The sequence below is a fragment of the Carettochelys insculpta genome, chromosome 12, assembly GCF_033958435.1.
Source record: "Carettochelys insculpta isolate YL-2023 chromosome 12, ASM3395843v1, whole genome shotgun sequence".
Classification (NCBI taxonomy): domain Eukaryota; kingdom Metazoa; phylum Chordata; order Testudines; family Carettochelyidae; genus Carettochelys; species Carettochelys insculpta.
The window spans coordinates 37,818,680-37,835,605 of NC_134148.1; the positions used below are offsets into that span (position 1 = coordinate 37,818,680).

General features: G+C 45.7%; 1 protein-coding gene across 1 annotated transcript in view; it reads right to left on the reverse strand.

Moving 5' to 3' along the window:
* Positions 1 to 357: 357 nt before the first annotated feature.
* Positions 358 to 16,926, reverse strand: part of ADAMTS17 (ADAM metallopeptidase with thrombospondin type 1 motif 17) — a 231,869-nt gene continuing 215,300 nt past the window's right edge. The window contains exons 19-20 of the mRNA XM_075006587.1: positions 8,553 to 8,730; positions 358 to 5,163 (exon numbers count right to left, since the gene is read on the reverse strand). Of these exons, the coding sequence (XP_074862688.1) occupies positions 5,012 to 5,163; positions 8,553 to 8,730 (330 nt within the window). The 3' untranslated portion in view covers positions 358 to 5,011. The remainder of the gene's footprint in view (positions 5,164 to 8,552; positions 8,731 to 16,926) is intronic.

A 16,926-nucleotide genomic window follows, 5' to 3' on the forward strand; every position in this document is an offset into this window, starting at 1 on the left:
TAGATGTCTATCAGGGATGGTTTAGACAGTACTTGGTCCTGCCATTGGGGCAGGGGGCTGGACTCGATGGCCTCTTGAGGTCCCTTCCAGTCCTAGTATTCTATGATTCTAAGGGAGAGTGAAGTCTCTACAGCCTTAGCTGAGTACCAGTGGGCTTTTAGCTCATTTGGGAGACTACATGACTTTAAGCCCTTAAGGGCAGAGGTTCACTCCCTCCTGCTGACAGCCTAGTTTCGTCAGCCTTACATTTTATTGCGAATAGTTTGTGGTGTTCCCCGTTTCTTCCATCCACTAAAACGTGCAGGGTTTTTCTCGTGCCCACAACAAATACATCCAAAACCACTCAGCTTTGAATAACTCAGTTTATTTGCACCTATCAAGTGTGCAGCTAAGTTACACAGATACCTTTCAAACAGTTGGGATAGTTTTTACTCCAATATAATTTCCACATGCTCAGCAACCTTCATCGTAAGGCCACTTCTGCGCTGCAGCTCCCCATAAACATACAGTACGGCCGCCACTTCATGTCGACATCAATGTACATTGAAAAAAATTCTTAGAAATGCACTTATAAATCTCCCTCCCCCCATGCAAAAGCTTTATCTTCCCAATAGCCTCCTAAGACCTGTGTAGCATTCCCCAAATGGAGCCTACATCAGTTTTTCCAGCCAGGCTTTTTCGGCTGTTGTGTCACCGACCAAAGCTCTCACTTGGCATGAGCTACATATTAACATTCCCTGTATGTTATTTTGCAACCACATTGGGACGAGACCCATCAGTTCGTGATTTGTTAGCACACTGGGAACCCTAAGCTGCCAGTATTTAACTGACAAATGACCTTTTACACCTACCACAGTTGTCACTGGTGGGTCTTGGACTCATCTGAATCCAAGTCTGAGTCAAGTATTAGACAGATGCACCATATGCTACTTACAGACTCACCACTTCTTTATTTTCACAGTTCGCGGTTCGGTTTTGCTTTGCATTTTTTTCAAGTTCATAAACCTTGTGAAATTGTTATGGAAAAATATCAATTTATTATGAAACCATTCAATCTGTTTCCAAATGGAACAAGCCTCTCTCTTTGATTTTCTTTTCCAATTAGGTCTAGTCTACTTGGCTGTTGATTTTTTAAAAAATTCTATTTATAGCCAGCACTTGGTTTTTAAACCATGGATACAGTACACAGGTAAATTAACTAATGGAAAAAATATATACATTTCACTCTGTAATGAAAACCTTAAATGATATTATTGCCATGGAGGATATATCCCTGTATTATAATAAAATATCAAGCAATAATCAACTGCTAAGATTTCTCTTCCACCAAAACAAAAAAATAGCACCATACATAAAATAGTGAGAATCTATACTCAGGAACATGATTGTGCAACTAGAAATGTACAGTACTTTAGTAACAGTACAGAGAGTGTTGTTTATGATATGGAAATACCACCACTGTAATCAAAGAGCACCCATCTCTTATGAACAACAACAACAAATATCGCCATGGCTATACTGAAACAGTTTTCTTTTCACGGGTATGCAGTAACTGAGGACAAAACATAGCTGTAAATTCCTGGTAAAAGCGCCTATAAAATGATGCAAAGCCAAAGTGCAGAACATTGTGGCTATGTTTGGCTATTACAAAACGGGAGAGGATTTAGAGTCATCAGCAGATCAAGCAATGCAGATGGGGGTCTGGTGTGCTAGCCGTGAGTATTTCTGCTCAGAAATGAACAGCTCAGCTTGGCCTGGTGATTTTAGCTCATTCTAAAGAAATCCTTCCATTAAACTATCAGATTCATGTCCTGTTACGCAGAGGTCAACTTGGGTCCTGACCTACACTTGCATCACTGGGAGTCTTTCTATTGATAGCAGGGGTTGCTGAATCAGGGCCCCGAGGAGGTGAAAAAACTCCCACAACTTAGGAAATCCATCTCTCCCCACTCTGAATGGAATGAAAGGATCTGAAATAAACCACACAGCAGCATGACCTACAACACTCAATGCATTGCTGTACACAACATGCTGGGATGTGGCATTTCACAATCAAGCCACATCATGAGTGGACTTGTTACCCTTTAAGAAAACTTCCAGTCCTAACAGGGACACAAATCATTTCACAATGGGGGCCATGAATAGCAGAGTGAGGCACATTTACACAGGGCCCCTTTGGTAGTGCAGCTGTGCGTGGCCATGGGGGGCCCAGCACCATGCTCCTGGCAGCACTAAGGGCGACTGCCCTTGGCCACAGAGCTCGCCCCCCGCCACACTTTGCCCTGAGGTCCATGGTGGTTGTTGGCCCAGCTGAACTTACACCTCCAGGGACTGGATGGGGACAGTATGTCAGGAAAAGCTACTCGCAGGGGTTAAGATAAAGTTGGTTCTCTCTGCTTTATCAGAAACCTTCTCGCACTTTCTCATTTCCTGTTTATCCACCTACTCTGCCAATTTTGATTTTTTTTGTACCAAGATATCGATCAACTACGTTCTCCCCCTCCTCTCTTTCAGTATTAACAATGCCATTTTATACGACTTATGTTTCTGCGTAACTTCCACAGCTGTCTATGTCAGAGTGAGCAAAGTGGGGTGCGAGCCCCCTCAGAGGGCATGATGTTTTGTAAGGGGAGGGCAGAGCGCAATCGGCTGCTGGGTCTCAGGCTCATCCATCTCACTAAAAATGTTGAAATAAGTTACTGGTTTTATGTCTACAGATTCACATTTATATACTAATTAATAAAGTTTTTACATTCTACCGACTTATTTTCTTACAGGCGCCAAAAGTTTTTTTTTTTTATATGAACATAACTGAAATTTCCGTTAGTTTGGATTACATTAGACAGGTTGTGGCAGGGGTGGGTGGGGAGAGAGTGGGGAACTGCTAGCTGCAGGGACAGAAAGTAGGGCCCGACGTAAAAAGTTTGCTCACCCCTGGTCTATGTCACCTCTGAATTTGGACCCTGGGTTAGAAGTAGGAAGAAAAAGTTTGATTCAGATTTGAAAAGGAATTTACCCAAAGGCCCACCTGTATAACAGCTACCAGATTAGAACCACTTCCCTGCAGAATATAGCTCAGTTAGGGCCAAGCACTTACAAAACAGTAATTGTGTATATGATGTGCCTTTGTGCATGCAGGTGGCACCTGGATGAATGAACACACAGTTGCACAAACAAGGACACCTTTTGCCCGTGTAAATATGGCTACAAATGCAGTCACCTGTCTGCAGATGAAAGACAAATCTTGATGCTTAGCCCTTTAAAACACCATAATGAATTATTTCACTGAGTTCCTGCATAGCAGAACTTTCTTGAGGGAGAAAATGTTACTTAAAAATGCTATATGCTAAATGCCTTTATCCCTCAGCACATTAAAGCAAAGTGATAATGCAATAATGAGAGAGAGGCATGAGTCACAATTCACACTTTTCACATCCAGACTTTCCCAATGCTTAGTTTGGGGACTGGGCTTTGTCTAGTGCCCATCTCCAAAATCACAAATATTCACAAGTGTCTCTAGGAGTGAGTATGAGCTATAATTCACCCAGCTGGCTTTGCTGATTTCACAGAGCATAAATGTAACCTACCCACGGCATGCACGCCAGCAGAGCTTGGCAGAGGAAAGGCTACACGGCTGATTTAGATATGGCAGAGAGACACAGATCTATAACACTCACTCAGTCAAATTCTGCCCAGTGTGGCACTCCCATTTAAATCGCTGGGAAGAATTTGGTCTGATGCATGGGCACATGTGAGATATCATTGACACAGTACTTTCCAACTGTCCTGATAAAGGGCACACCAGGTAACAAGGCAAAAGGAGAGAAGACAGTGTGAAATCTGGCCCTCTTGAAGGCAGTCAGAGTTTTGGTGTTTCAATTAGCCCAGAATTCTGCCGTGAAGGCCTACTAACTGCTCTCTTTCTGTCTCTAAAGGATTTATGCTGTCTACATCTTAGAGCAGGGAAAGATCTGTTTGGTCCGTAGGTCACCCTTCCTGCAAATGCTGGTCTGATCTCTCTGGTATATGCCAACCCAAGTTGGTTTCCCAATGCCCTTAAGAAATAGCATTCTACCTCATTATCAGATTGGATTCCAAAAATTGGAAAAAGGAAGTTAAACAGTTCCTCACAGACAAACCTTACAGATTTAAATAATTTCCAGCAATTTCCATCTCATGTAAGTGGTTCTGGCTTAAAATGAACTTTCTGCTCTTGGTTTAATTAGCTTCCATTTCTTTAAACTCTTTGAGGAGAATAAGGCATCAAAAAGAAAACACGTGTTTGTTTGTTTTTTTTTAAATCGAGAGGGGGATACATTTGCGGAACCAGACAGAAGAAGAAATTCCCAATTATGTTTTTTTTTTTTTTAAATTCCATTAAATGGAATGTTGGATAAAACTGTGCTGAGCCTTCTACAGAAATGTCAGAGACATCCATCCTCTACTATCAGTTTTCACAAGCTTTTACAGCAAATCTCCCTTTTAAATTAAGCATTTAATTTGCGTGTGTCCCTCCAAGCTCACCCCACAGCAAGCTAACGGTTAGGAATTAAGAGCATCAGAAGGAAGCCAAGACTGAAGTATTAAGTAATGTCTGCACATTTGCTGAGTTATTTGCCAGAGGCTTTCCCCCACTGAGGTACACGTGACCTTAGTCAATTTAATCACTTTACAACTCTTGTCTCCCCGTCCCCCATGGTAGCAAGCCATCCAGTGGCTGATAATAATATATTAAAGTAAAAAAAAGCATTAATGAAAAATGCAATGATGTCAAAACACAATAAACATCTATGCGGTTGGCTCCTTGAGATGACTCTTTTTTGTTTGTTTTTTAAGGTGGATGAACGGATTACTTTGGTACATCCAGTCTGCAGAATTTGTTTCAAGTCTTATTCGGCATGCTTTGGAATCCACCACATTGAAGCAACTCATTAAGTTCCAGTACTCAGACCTACTCGTCCATGATTTACACACAAATAGCTGTAATACCCTAAGGAGCAGCACCAATTCATTAACTCTTCTGCTGCATCTTGTTTGCATAAAAGTCTCTGCATGTCTGGCAGCAGCGCTGATACCATCTCATGTCCTGGCACAGGTTCTTCTCACGGATCACCCTGCAGTACACTGTCCACTGGTCCCCTGTACATTTGTATGTGAGAGCAGCTTCAAGGAGAAATAAAGAGAAACCAGCATGTTAGAGGAGCATGTCCTCCCTGGGATCAAATTAGCAGCATGTGAGGGGAGAAATGGCCCATTTAGGTTGCGTGCTTTATATTCTAAATACGTTTGCTGCTGATACTATCAGGCCAATAGGACAGTGACTTGTTTGACAAACACAAGGGAAAGACTTTCAGAGGCAGTGTTCCCTCTCATTTTTTCCATCCACGGGCACAATAAATTTTGTTATATGCACCAAAGCATGCTGGATGTACACCACTAGTAGAAAAACCTGCTGCTGGCTGTGGGCGCTCTGCTAATTAGCCAGGCGGCATCTGACTTTCTTTCGGATGGCTGCCCAACTGCTCAGCTTACAGGAAACACTGCTCAGAGGGGTAGCTGGTCTGGTCTGTAGCTTCACAAATAACAAGCAGTCCTGCGGCACTTTAACAGACTAACATTTATTAGGTCAGGATCTTTCATGGGTAAAACCCACTTCTTCAGATTTTTCATTCTGCAAGCTAATAAATCCACTAGCCTCTAAAGTGCCACAGGTCTGCTTGCTGTTTGCAAGGGAAACAGCTACCCTGGGGAAGGTTGTTGCAAGGTTTAGCAACAGTAGCTGGGCAGGCAGCAGGAGGGATAGCTCATTAGCTTGAGGGTTGGCCTTGTGGGCCAGAGCTGTGAGGTCAATCCTTGAAGAGGCCATGTAGGGGTCTGGGGAGAAAAGATCTGGAAAGAAAAAGAAAAGTCTGTCTGGGATGGTGTTTGATCTTGCTGTGAATGCAGGCGACTGGACTTGATGACCTCTTGAAGTCCCTTCTAGCTCTATGAGATATGTATATATATGGGTAGTCCCTTAGGAATTTTCACAGTGGATCAGACTGTCTCCAACAGTGTCCTGATTCAGCAAAGCACAAATAGCACATGCTTAACTTCAAGCTGGTGAGTAGTTCCCTGGGTGTCAACAGGGCTACGCACATTTGAAGTGAGGTACATGCTCAATGCTTTGCTGAACAAGGGCCTTTTGCCAGTGACCAGTATCTGATACTGCAGCCAAAGAGGAAGGAAGTCCTGCTATGGAAACTCATGAAGCATCCTGCCCAGTGGGGTTAGAAGAGCCTAGGCAGAAGGGGGAAAGGCAAACCCAAAAATCCATGTATTAAAAGCCAGATTCAAAGCAAGCGAAAAATGGGACAGCTGAGCCACACACAGCACTTGCAGCTGAGGGTCAGGATAAATATTGCAATACTCAACAGTCATGGAGCAACGTTTTCAAAAGTTCCTAAAGCCTTGATCCTCAAAGGCACTGAGGACCCTAATTTCCACTGACAAAGGGAGTTAGGTACCTACATACCATTGAAAAGCTGGGTTTAATCAGTTTAGGAGGCAATGCCCCACTTTCAAATGTGACACAGGTACTTGGAAGCTGTAATCTCATCAAAAATCACTGGGGCTCAGGCTCCTAAATGCTGGAGTCACTTTTGGAAAAGGGACTCAAGTTCCTAAGTCACTTTGTGTCTGTCTGCATTGGAATGAAATGCCCACCACTGGCCTATGTCAGCTGACTTAGGGTCCTGGAGCTCAGCGTACCAGGCAGTTTACAGGTGGTGTAGATGGGAAGTGGGGAGGGTCCTGAGCCTGAAGAGCTATGCTGCCATTACACAGCCCCATAGCCCAAGCCCTAGGAGCCTAAGACAGGCAGCATGGGCCAGCAGCAGGTGCTTAAATGTACTGTAGACAGATCCTTAGGCACTCCTGAAAATGTTTTTGACTCTGGGTAACATTACAAGCCTAGAGCAGTGACAGGGCAGCATTTTTAAATCATTTTTATTCATTATTTGTACCACCAAAGATCATAGGAGGCTCAGTCCTGAATCAGGACCCTGCCGCACTAGGTGTTGTACAAACCAGAACAAAAAGACAGCCCTGTTCCACGAGGCTTACCATCTAATTCCAGATGGTTTCTGTAGCATAGGAACATATTTTTCTGTACATTTCTTATTAATGAGTCTTATATGGTGGAAAATAAAAACATCTGCTTGAAAATAACTAAAGCATAACTTGTTTATCCAGAAGAAAAGCAGAACACTCAGTGCTGATAACTGGTATGTATTTTTGTTGCTATCAAGTATCATTGTTGCTGGCACCAATGATTCCTTGTAGACAGGTTTAGAAACATAAGCACCCCAAATTACTTGCAGGAACTTGAGTGGCACGGCTTTACTAAACACTTTGTGCTGAAAGATGAATTAGAATAGATTTCTCATCTCATCCTTACCCCCACCTTCTATGACATACCGTAAGCGTTAACATTTCTGGGAAATATTCTGATATGTTTTTATCTTTTGAAACAACAGGATTTAGAAGCATTTTGAAGCTCTTTAGCTGGACCAGCAATATTCTGAGTTGCACTTTTGTCAAGGAAAAGAAAATTTAGCCTATCAGATTTTAAAGAGCTGTTATTAAATGTATTGTGGATTGGGGGGAAAAAATTCTAACTTAGAAGGCCACTTTAAATAAGGAATTAGATCTCAGCGAACAGGTAAATTATTACCAGCAGCCTCACCTCAGCAGAGCAAATAGGAGAGTGGCTAATTAAGGGGTCGGGGAAAAGGAAGAGTTAAATTGGAGACTCTCACTCCTTCCCCACCGACCCAAAAAAAAAAAGAGATTTCACCAAGTCCACGTCTTAAATCAGCAATTAATCTGGGAAAGGTCCATCATCCCCCCAAAAAGAACCACCTTTCCACAATGCCACAACCCTGGAAAATTCCACCTGTTGAGGTAAAATCCTTTTTTTCTTCTTCTTTTTTTTTTGGAGGGGTGAATAAAATATTAATGTATTTGTTATCACTTATAGCAAAAGGCAAGTGAGAAAATTCTGTACCTGGGTCAGATACATTTGCCAGGCTTTCCCACATCAGTTCATTCCCCCGACTGTAGTAACTAAACAAAGTGCAACCCAAGTCACTGATCGCTTGTGCCACCTCACCCATCATGTGACAAGGTGCCTCAAGGATGGAATGATGACCAGGGATGAGTGAATGCTCATCCCCAACCCCTCCTCTCTGACCGGCAGAGATGTCCGATTGCTCCAACTGCTCAGTAAGGGAACATTGCTTTAAGAGGTCTGACTTAGCAACGGTCTGAGGCAGGGCGGAGCTAAGAGGAATAAATAATCCGTCTACCCCAAAACATTTATTACCCTGAGATTCTGATGGGCTCCATGCTTCTGTCTCTGGTGGTCCACTTGGAATCTTGTTTCTGTAACAACGCCAGGACTAGGATTCCCAGACACGGGGGCAGGATACACGGGATGGTGTTTGATGGCTTCAAGCTGATTATTTAACCTCCCCAACAATCGTAGCTCTGCATCCCCTGCCCCCACTCACCAAGTCTGGGCGAGGTAATTGTGTTGACATTTATCTTCTCATTGCAGGCCTCTTGGTGGCATTGCCTGTAGGCAGCTGGCTTAGATAGGACGGGGCACTCGTTGCCATGGCGGCCGGTGACTTTGTGCATACACTGCACCACGCGTGACTGGAGGCCCTTCCCACAGGTCGAGGAGCACTGGAGAAGAGAGGTTAAACCTTAGTGCTGCGGTTCTCAACCTGTTGACCACTGTGGGTCATGTATGCAGCTCTGTGTTACGTGGGCCACATCCACTCAACACAGATATGAGCTGTACGTCCCTGAGGTTGTCGTGTGGGATGCAGCTGTGTGCTAGTTGGGCCACAGGTCGAGAACCACTGCTTTAGCGAGTCACTCGCCAGCCCCTGTGGTGTGGAGAGACCCAACAGCTACACCTGGCTATGACAGGTGGAGCACAGTTACCTTTGTGGCACCATACCTCCCCATCTTCTCGCTGGGTCCATCTGCAGCACCCATGGAGCGAGCCTCCCATCCTGGGTCAAGTGACTTGGGCTAGCGAGGTTCATGTGAGTGCTCTAAAGAGATGTGTAGACAGTGCTTTGAAGCTGCAGCTGAGGCTCTGATGCCTAAGGCTGGGGTGGGCTTTGGAGCCTGAATTCCAACTTGAGCTGCAACCTAAAAGTGCTGCCCAGGCAGACAGAGCAAGTGCCGCTCCCCTGAGCTCTTTGACCCAGGCTGGGAGGCTTTTTGATGGGGGTGTGGGTTGCAGATATACCTTCTGATGGTGCCTATAGCCTGGAGCAGGTGGTGAGCCTCCCACCTGGGGCAGACAGGCTTGCAGGAGCTGGGCTTGGGCTACCTTGCTAAAAGAAGCAGTGTGGATGGTTCAGCAGTGAGGAGGCTCAGATCCGGGGGGAGGGGGGCTGGCAGCTTATTTCTAGTGCTTAACCTGGCAAGAGCTGGTAAGTGGGCTGGGAGGCTTGCTCTGAACTGCGGTGCACACAGACCCTAAGCACTTTGGAATCTGGCTGTATGGGTAGGTGTGGAGAGGCGGAAAAGGGGATGTAGTTCCACCACCAGTCACATGGGGGCATACGCAGAAAGCCTATATTGCCTGGTGCTGCATATAACTTCTCCGTTGCATGGACTCCCACTTCATTTTCCATGAGGGATCCCAAGGTGGTGCCAATGCAACCCTGCCGGTGCGTTTCTACCGGTGACCTCCCCATCCCCAGCACACTGAATGTCTCTCCAAGCTCCCACAGGAGACCACGGCAGGGCAGCACAGAAGAAGAGACAGCAGCAGAGGTGGGCAGCTCAAGCCCTCAAAGGTCTGTCCCATTGCTCCCACAAAGACCACACGAGAAACAAAGAGGGTGGTGGTGCAGCATACAGGGGGAAACATCAGGTATCCAAGTATTCAGCCTCTACTACTCCCCTGGCACCAGCCTGCCTCCCAGTGGGCAACTGGAATCTGCTCTCCATGAGTTCAGCTTTTATTTGCCAGGAAGCCAGGTCCCTTTATGGACTTTCTTTTTTGTCATACATTTGGCACCCTTCCCACACCTCTTTCCTCCTGCCTCAAGCTTGGGCTTTACAATGTCCTTTTTTGCAGGCTGAGCAACTTTAATAAAGCAAACAGAGTGAGGAGCATTGAGGTGCCCCAGCCGGAGTTATGAAAAGAACACTGTATTTAAAATAAGGAAAGAGTGCGCAGGGTGCCTCCTTCTACTCATGCCACCCACAAACAAGGCAGAAGGGGAGGCATCCAAGACAATGCAGGAAAGATATGGCCAAGAGTGTACGGATTCCCCTCTGAGTGTTGCGGGTGTGGCACAGCACCAGTGGGGGCTGTGATTCTTACTGATGAAGCCCGGTTTTTAAGAAAGTCAAAAGAAGGACACACCCCGGATGGGATGACGGTGGATGGATGGATGGAGAGAGTGACCGACAGCAGTACCATCAACTACCAAACCACTGCTTTAGGCCACTACCTATGGTAGGGCCAGTTCTGTGGGGCACTGGCGAATGGGAACTCCCACAGGCATTGTGTGGTTTCATGAGATTTGGTTGCCTTAGCGCTGGGGGAGCACAGCCACCGCTAGCCCCTTGGAAATGGTACATGACAGGTTCCCTGATGCTTCTGCCTACTGCGGAATTGCAGTCAAGATCCTGTTTTCCTACCAGTGTTGCTAGAATCTCCAGGTGCTTTGGCACAAGGTGTGTGGCTTGGTCCCAACGTGGAACAGCGAAGACTTTTGAGGGAAGGCGCCTAGCGCTCTCTCCCTTCATTGGTCAATGAGGAAGGAGCAGATGCCACCTGGCTTCAAATTATGAGAGCCATGAAAAACAGGGATTGCAAAGCATTTCTTCTGAACTGCTCTGCATTCAGGTGTAACAGGGAGGGAAAGTCCTTCTTTTTATTTCCAGGTAAGAGCAGGTCTGGGATCGGGCTCCATCTTTCTTTGTGGTGAGGGATAATATGAAGAATTAATTTAGATTTACAGCAATATCCTTATATTCTTTAATTACCCCCTTTGATGGCCCAGGGAAATCACCGCTTCTCATAGAGGCTTCCTGCTTCTGGTATAATCTCAGAATTCCTTGTTGCTTGTTTTTACGCCTTTAGCAATTTGCTCCTCAAATCCTACTTCAGCCTCTCCGCTTCCTCCGTATGTACCACTGGCCATACTTTACACTCCTGTTCACTGACTCGACTAAGGCTGCCTTTTCATTTTCTAAAGGATTTCTGTTTGGCTTGAGTAAACCCTCAGCCTTTCCTACTTAGCCTTGCTGGCTTATTCGTTGCCTTCCTGGTCTCTCTGTGTTCTGAGGAATGCATGCATGCCTTCTGAGATTATTGCTTCCTGAAAGCAGCATCCATTCCACATTTAAGAGCTTTAAACAGATGGATAAAGACAGACAAATGGGGGAATACGAGGAAACAGTGTGACAATTATAATATGTCCATGTTTCCCGAGGGCTCAACTAGAGTTACTTTTGGTACCGTACCCTGCATGTTGCTTAGGACTGACTAAAGTATATCCCCTCTGTTCCTGGCAGCTCTACAACTGGGTGTTTCGAGAAGGAACCATTTAAGGTATCCAACTGCATCCCCTTCCCTCTCTCCCAATGTTTTATCCATTCAGTCATGTTCTAATGTTGTGGAGGCCAGTAGTATAATGTTACCAGTTTAGTTGCACGCACAGAGCTTGGGAAATTAAAATCCAGTAGGGTTCAACTGGATGGTGCTTAGCACTCATCCAATAAAATACAATAGCAATCAGTAGGAGGCATGTAGCAGTTACAATCTTCAAGGTGCTTTACAAACATTAAAATTTTCACAACACTCCTGTAAGGTAAGTGAATATTATCTCCATTGGACAGATGGAGAGGCTGAGAAACATACTGATTAAAAAGCCTTATCCAAAGCCACAGAGTTCTGGCAGGATAAGAACACGGCAGCTCCATGGCTCTCAGTCCTGTTTCTCTCTCCCCCCATTTCTATTTTTTGCTCCTTATATTTTTTAATATTCCTACCAAAAATGGATTTTTCGTATAAAGTGTGTTAATATTTTCAGTCGGTGAATTACAAATGTTTAGGAGCTTATGTGTGTATCTGCATCTGTTAGCCAGCATGAAGGGTAGGCCATGAAAACTTTTTCCACAGACACTGCCAACTCCACTCCTTAGACAAATAACAGCAGAGTTTTTGCCCTAAGCAGTTTGATTCCTTCTCCTGGGAGACCGGGATCATCACCTATGCTATGCAATTAGTCTTTCACAGCCAGAAAGACAGATTTTAACATCTTTCTTGAACTCTTTGGGCTTGGCAGATAAAGTAGGGTTGGACATCTGGCTTATTTTAAGAAGAAATTTTCAACTCTATACTTGGATAGTCTCTTTACAAAGGAATTTCAATAGGAAATAGGAATAGATACAAATTGCATGGGGGGGAGCAGCGATTTGTTACTCGTGCTGTGCTGTATTCGCAAGAGATGACATTGTTAATGGTAGCAGAGAAATCAAACTTGAAGAGAAGCTTCCTGTAACATACTCCTGCTCCTTTTCACCCAGTGATCCTCCATTGTGTATGTGACTTCCCTACCACAGGAGTGGAAAGACTGACCTGCTTCAAGGGCGAAAGCCCTGTGGGATGCAGAACCCCTACAAAAGGCATGTGCACTAGATACGACAAATTGTGCTGAGTATGTTTAAAATATTAGTCAGCAACACTGGCCTTGATTACCCTTCATTCACCATACTGTTTTTAGCAAACAGCAAGCAGTTTGCACTCCTAGGGCATCTTCTTGAGGACTGAAGGGATTTCGTTTTTAAGTGCTGATTAAGCCTCCCAAGCAACGTTTCCTCTATTTTTTCCACCCCCTGGGTGGAATAAATTTTGTCATGTGCACCAAAGCATTTGCAGATGTGCACCAGCTTAGCAGCTCCTCTGGCAGGGCTGTATCGCCCCCAGGCCTGACCTCTGGGTTGGCTGCACAGGCCCCAAGAGATGCAGCTGTATGAGAGGCTGGATGCAGAGCAGCTGTGTTGGAGGAGCTGCTGATGTGGCCTCCCTCCCACATTTTCCTCCTTTCCCTGCAGTGGTTCCTTGCTGAATGTGCCTCTCTGGCCCTTCTTGCCCCTCTCACACATCTCCTCTTTATCAGCCTGTACAACTTACGGATGCTATGTGAGACTATTAATCCTCTGTATGCAATTTTGCCAAGTTGCAAAATCCATCGGAACAAGAAGCCCTTTTGCCTCCTCTGTTGTCCATCTGCCACCATGTTGAGCTGAAATCCCCAAGCCAGGAAGCAAGAGAGGGTCACTGACATGCAATCTCTCATTTATACGGGGCAGTGCTAAACTGGAGGCAGCCTGGCGAGCAGCGAAACCGGTTTATCGGGGAGAGGTAACCTTGCAATAAACTCATGGAGGGGAGGGGCTCTAGCAAGTTGACGGGGCTGATCAGGGGTTACCCAAAACTTTTCTTCAGAGTTTTTTTCCAGCTCATGCAGTTTGGTGGGTGGGTGACAGTAGAGGTATCTGACTGACTGCGTCTTTCTAAGTCTGCTGGAGTCAGAGTTGACTAGCGCAAGGATTTTAGGGTGGGGACCGGCCCCATGCCCTTGCTCTTCCCTGCTCATGCTCTACCCCCTCCCTGTCATGTCTGTCCCTCACCCCTGCTCCACTTGTACCCCACCTTCTCCCGGTCCCCCCTGCACCCCGCTTGCTGCGTCCTATGGAAGCACCGAGCTCGCCCTCCTCTTGGGCTGTGCCATTCTGGGGGAGAGGCAGGACTGTCCCCGCATTCACTGGAAGTGGCATGGTGCTGACCATGAAAGCGGGTGATGGGGGAGCGATGCTATTGGTGCACATGACCCCCTGTTGCCCCACCCCCACGTGTCACCTGTTACTGGAGCCATGGTATAAGGCTGTGGTGAGTTCTCTAATATCTCGTATCTTGCCCTCAGAGTTCAAGCATGTCAGGATTTTAGGAAGGAGTGGAAATCTTCCCCTCCCGCCAGCTGTTCTGATTTCCTGCATATGTGAAACTCGGAAGGAAAGTGAGTTAAGTTCCTAGAAGACAATTTCTGTTGACTGACAACCGTCCTGCAGCCTCTGAGCTCCCTGGATTTCAACAAACCTTGGTGCGGGAGGTTGCGGATGAGGTGACTAGGGTTGTCGCTGCAGTCTCACCGCATCAGGCTTATAAGGAACCTTGTTCATTTAAACGCTGCAACTGCAGCACAGCTCAGCAACAAGCAATCCATGCTCACAGACTTCAGGGCCACTTCCACTGCTGTGTCATTAATTATGCACTGAAGAATGAAGCTTCTTTCCCTCCACTGATAAGACCTAATTAGCTCGAAGCATAAAGGAAAAAAAAAATCAGAAAACATATCTGGTCCTGTTAGCTGCAATCTTTCAGATGACGTTTGTGTAGGGACTGATTTGTTTAATTTAATCAAGAAAAAGATGTCTGCTCCTCTGACTCAGTAAATTGAGATGGAAAAAACAATAAATTATACCAGAAATGCTCATGGCAGATCTGACAGCACCTCAGAACTTTAAGAAAGTCTCCCCCCACTGCCTAGAGCTGTGCTTTCAAACTGAAACCTGGATGACCTAATGAACATGACGGGACTAGTGCTTCCAATATGTCTCAAGGCATAATTAAACTAGACTTCCTCATTCTAGAGAGCCCTGCGATACGCAAAGGTTAGCGGCTGAAAGAGGCCAGGTTTAAATCCGTGGCTATTGTCAGGAACTAACAGTGCCACGAGATCTTTGTGTGCAATAAGGCGATCTACCAGTAAACAGAGTTTCCCACTTATGAGCCTTCAGAGTAGGCTTTGTGGACAGATGTAGAGGTCAGAATGTGGGTGGTCAGGCTTAGGCCTTGAAACCAGGATTGGATGCTAGGATAGAGCCAAGACTTGGATTCAAGAGTCATGCCAAAGATGAGCTGGAATCTGTGTCAGGAGGCACACGGACAGTCAGGACTGGAGCCAGCACCAGAAAAGGATGCACTCAGGAACAAGGAAATAAAACCGGTGGTCAAGCAGGAGTGAGGGTCAGATAACAGAGCTAAAGACGAAGCCAGAGTCAGGATCCGGTACACCAGCACATCAAGAGTTCACTCAGGTTTGTGGAGAAGTTTCCTGTGCCTCCTGGCTTAAGAACTACAGCCAGGTGAATGCGGGGGCGGGGCTGGGTGTCTGCTTCAATCGAGAGCTTTGTGAGTGGAGCCCCTGGCGGGGTAGGTGACAGAGTTCCACTAAATCCCTTTCTTGCTGGCTTGGGAGAGCTGGTGGTTGTGGTCTGCGAACACCTTTAGGACTCATGGACCTGGATCAGAGCCCTGCAATCCCTCAGCACCATAAGCCTGCAAGAAATGGCTGCAACTTTTGTGCTGGGCAAGTTGCCCCCCTATGAAATGTATGTGGCCCATATGCTTTCATATCCCAGCATGCAGATGTTACCTCTCTCCTTACCGGAAGTGTTTGCCCTCAGCTTGTATAAAACAGGCTCTGCTCCATGAGTTTCCCTGTCTGTGAAGCTTTAATGGAACCTGCCCTTGCTACAAATTTGTGCCTTAGTTTACAAAGATGTTCTCTAACTAGTCTGAACACTCACTAAGTCACATGGCTATTAATTCATGGTGTAAACTGCAATTGAGAAACAACTGAGCATTTGAGCTGAAGATTTGGCTGGGTGTATTTAAATTTAGCAAGATCCTGTTTAGCTTCTCCCTTTGCATACCACAGATAACCCTCTCCCACCCGTCACAAATGCATGGAGAGCTGCTCAGCTCGGACAAAACTGAAATGCCGCCTGTCCATCCTTGCACTGTTTTCCTTGTGAGCACAGTGAGACCAATGACCAGATGCTAACTGGTCTTCAAAGGTGTTCTGGGAAATTGTTTTCTTAATTCCTCTTTGGACATCATAAATCCTGAAAGGCTGTTAGAAAGAATGCAAAATTATAGGGAGTTGCCAACAGATGTTTCTACAGGAGACATCTGTACGTGCAACATCTGTCTGAATAGCACAAAGATGTGTTGTTGATCATGGGGTTTCAATCTGCATAATAACCCTGAGGGTGGGTACCACAAGTGCTAAATGGAGAATTACTTGCTGCACGTATGCCTTACTGAAAAAAAAATCCTGAATTCCTTACCAGGACTTCAGGGTAACCCAAGAATTAGAACCGAAGGCTGATGATTAACAAGCTCTGCCTCTTTCATACTTTTTTACCTTTCATGTTATTTTTGTTTTTAAAACTACAATAGTGGTGATGGAATTCCTTTACAAATCCATAGAGCCTGGTGGAGGCTTTAAAAGAGGAGTGAGGTACCTATGGACCTTGGGCTGGCCCTGGCCCACAGCTTGCTTGGATCCAGCCCTCAGGCTTGGAGAGCCCCTACCCCAGCATCAGGGAGGCCACGCTGGCACGCCAGCCCTATGGTCCCCCCCCTTGCATGTCTGGAGCACCAATACTGGTTCCCTGCTGTTAGGGCAGGGGCGCAAGGATCACTGAGCCTCCAATGCCAGAGTCAGGCAAGTCAGGGCCAGATTCTCACCCTCTCCTCAGCTGGGGACACAGAAGCACAGGGAAATGCTGCCCAGAGGCTTTTCCTTGCCTCTTGTCTGTATTTCATTTCACCTTGTTGACTTCATGTCAATTGCCCAATTTGTCAACGTTGTTTTGGACTCTAATACTGTCCTCCAAAGCGCTGCCAACCCCTCCTAACTTGGTATCATTCCCAAATTTTATTAACATACTTTCCATTATTCAAGCCACTGATTCTTTGTGTGAAAAATGCACTTTAAGATGTAGACCTCTTGCTTTAAACATCTGTTCTTAGCAAATAACATCAGGGTCTAT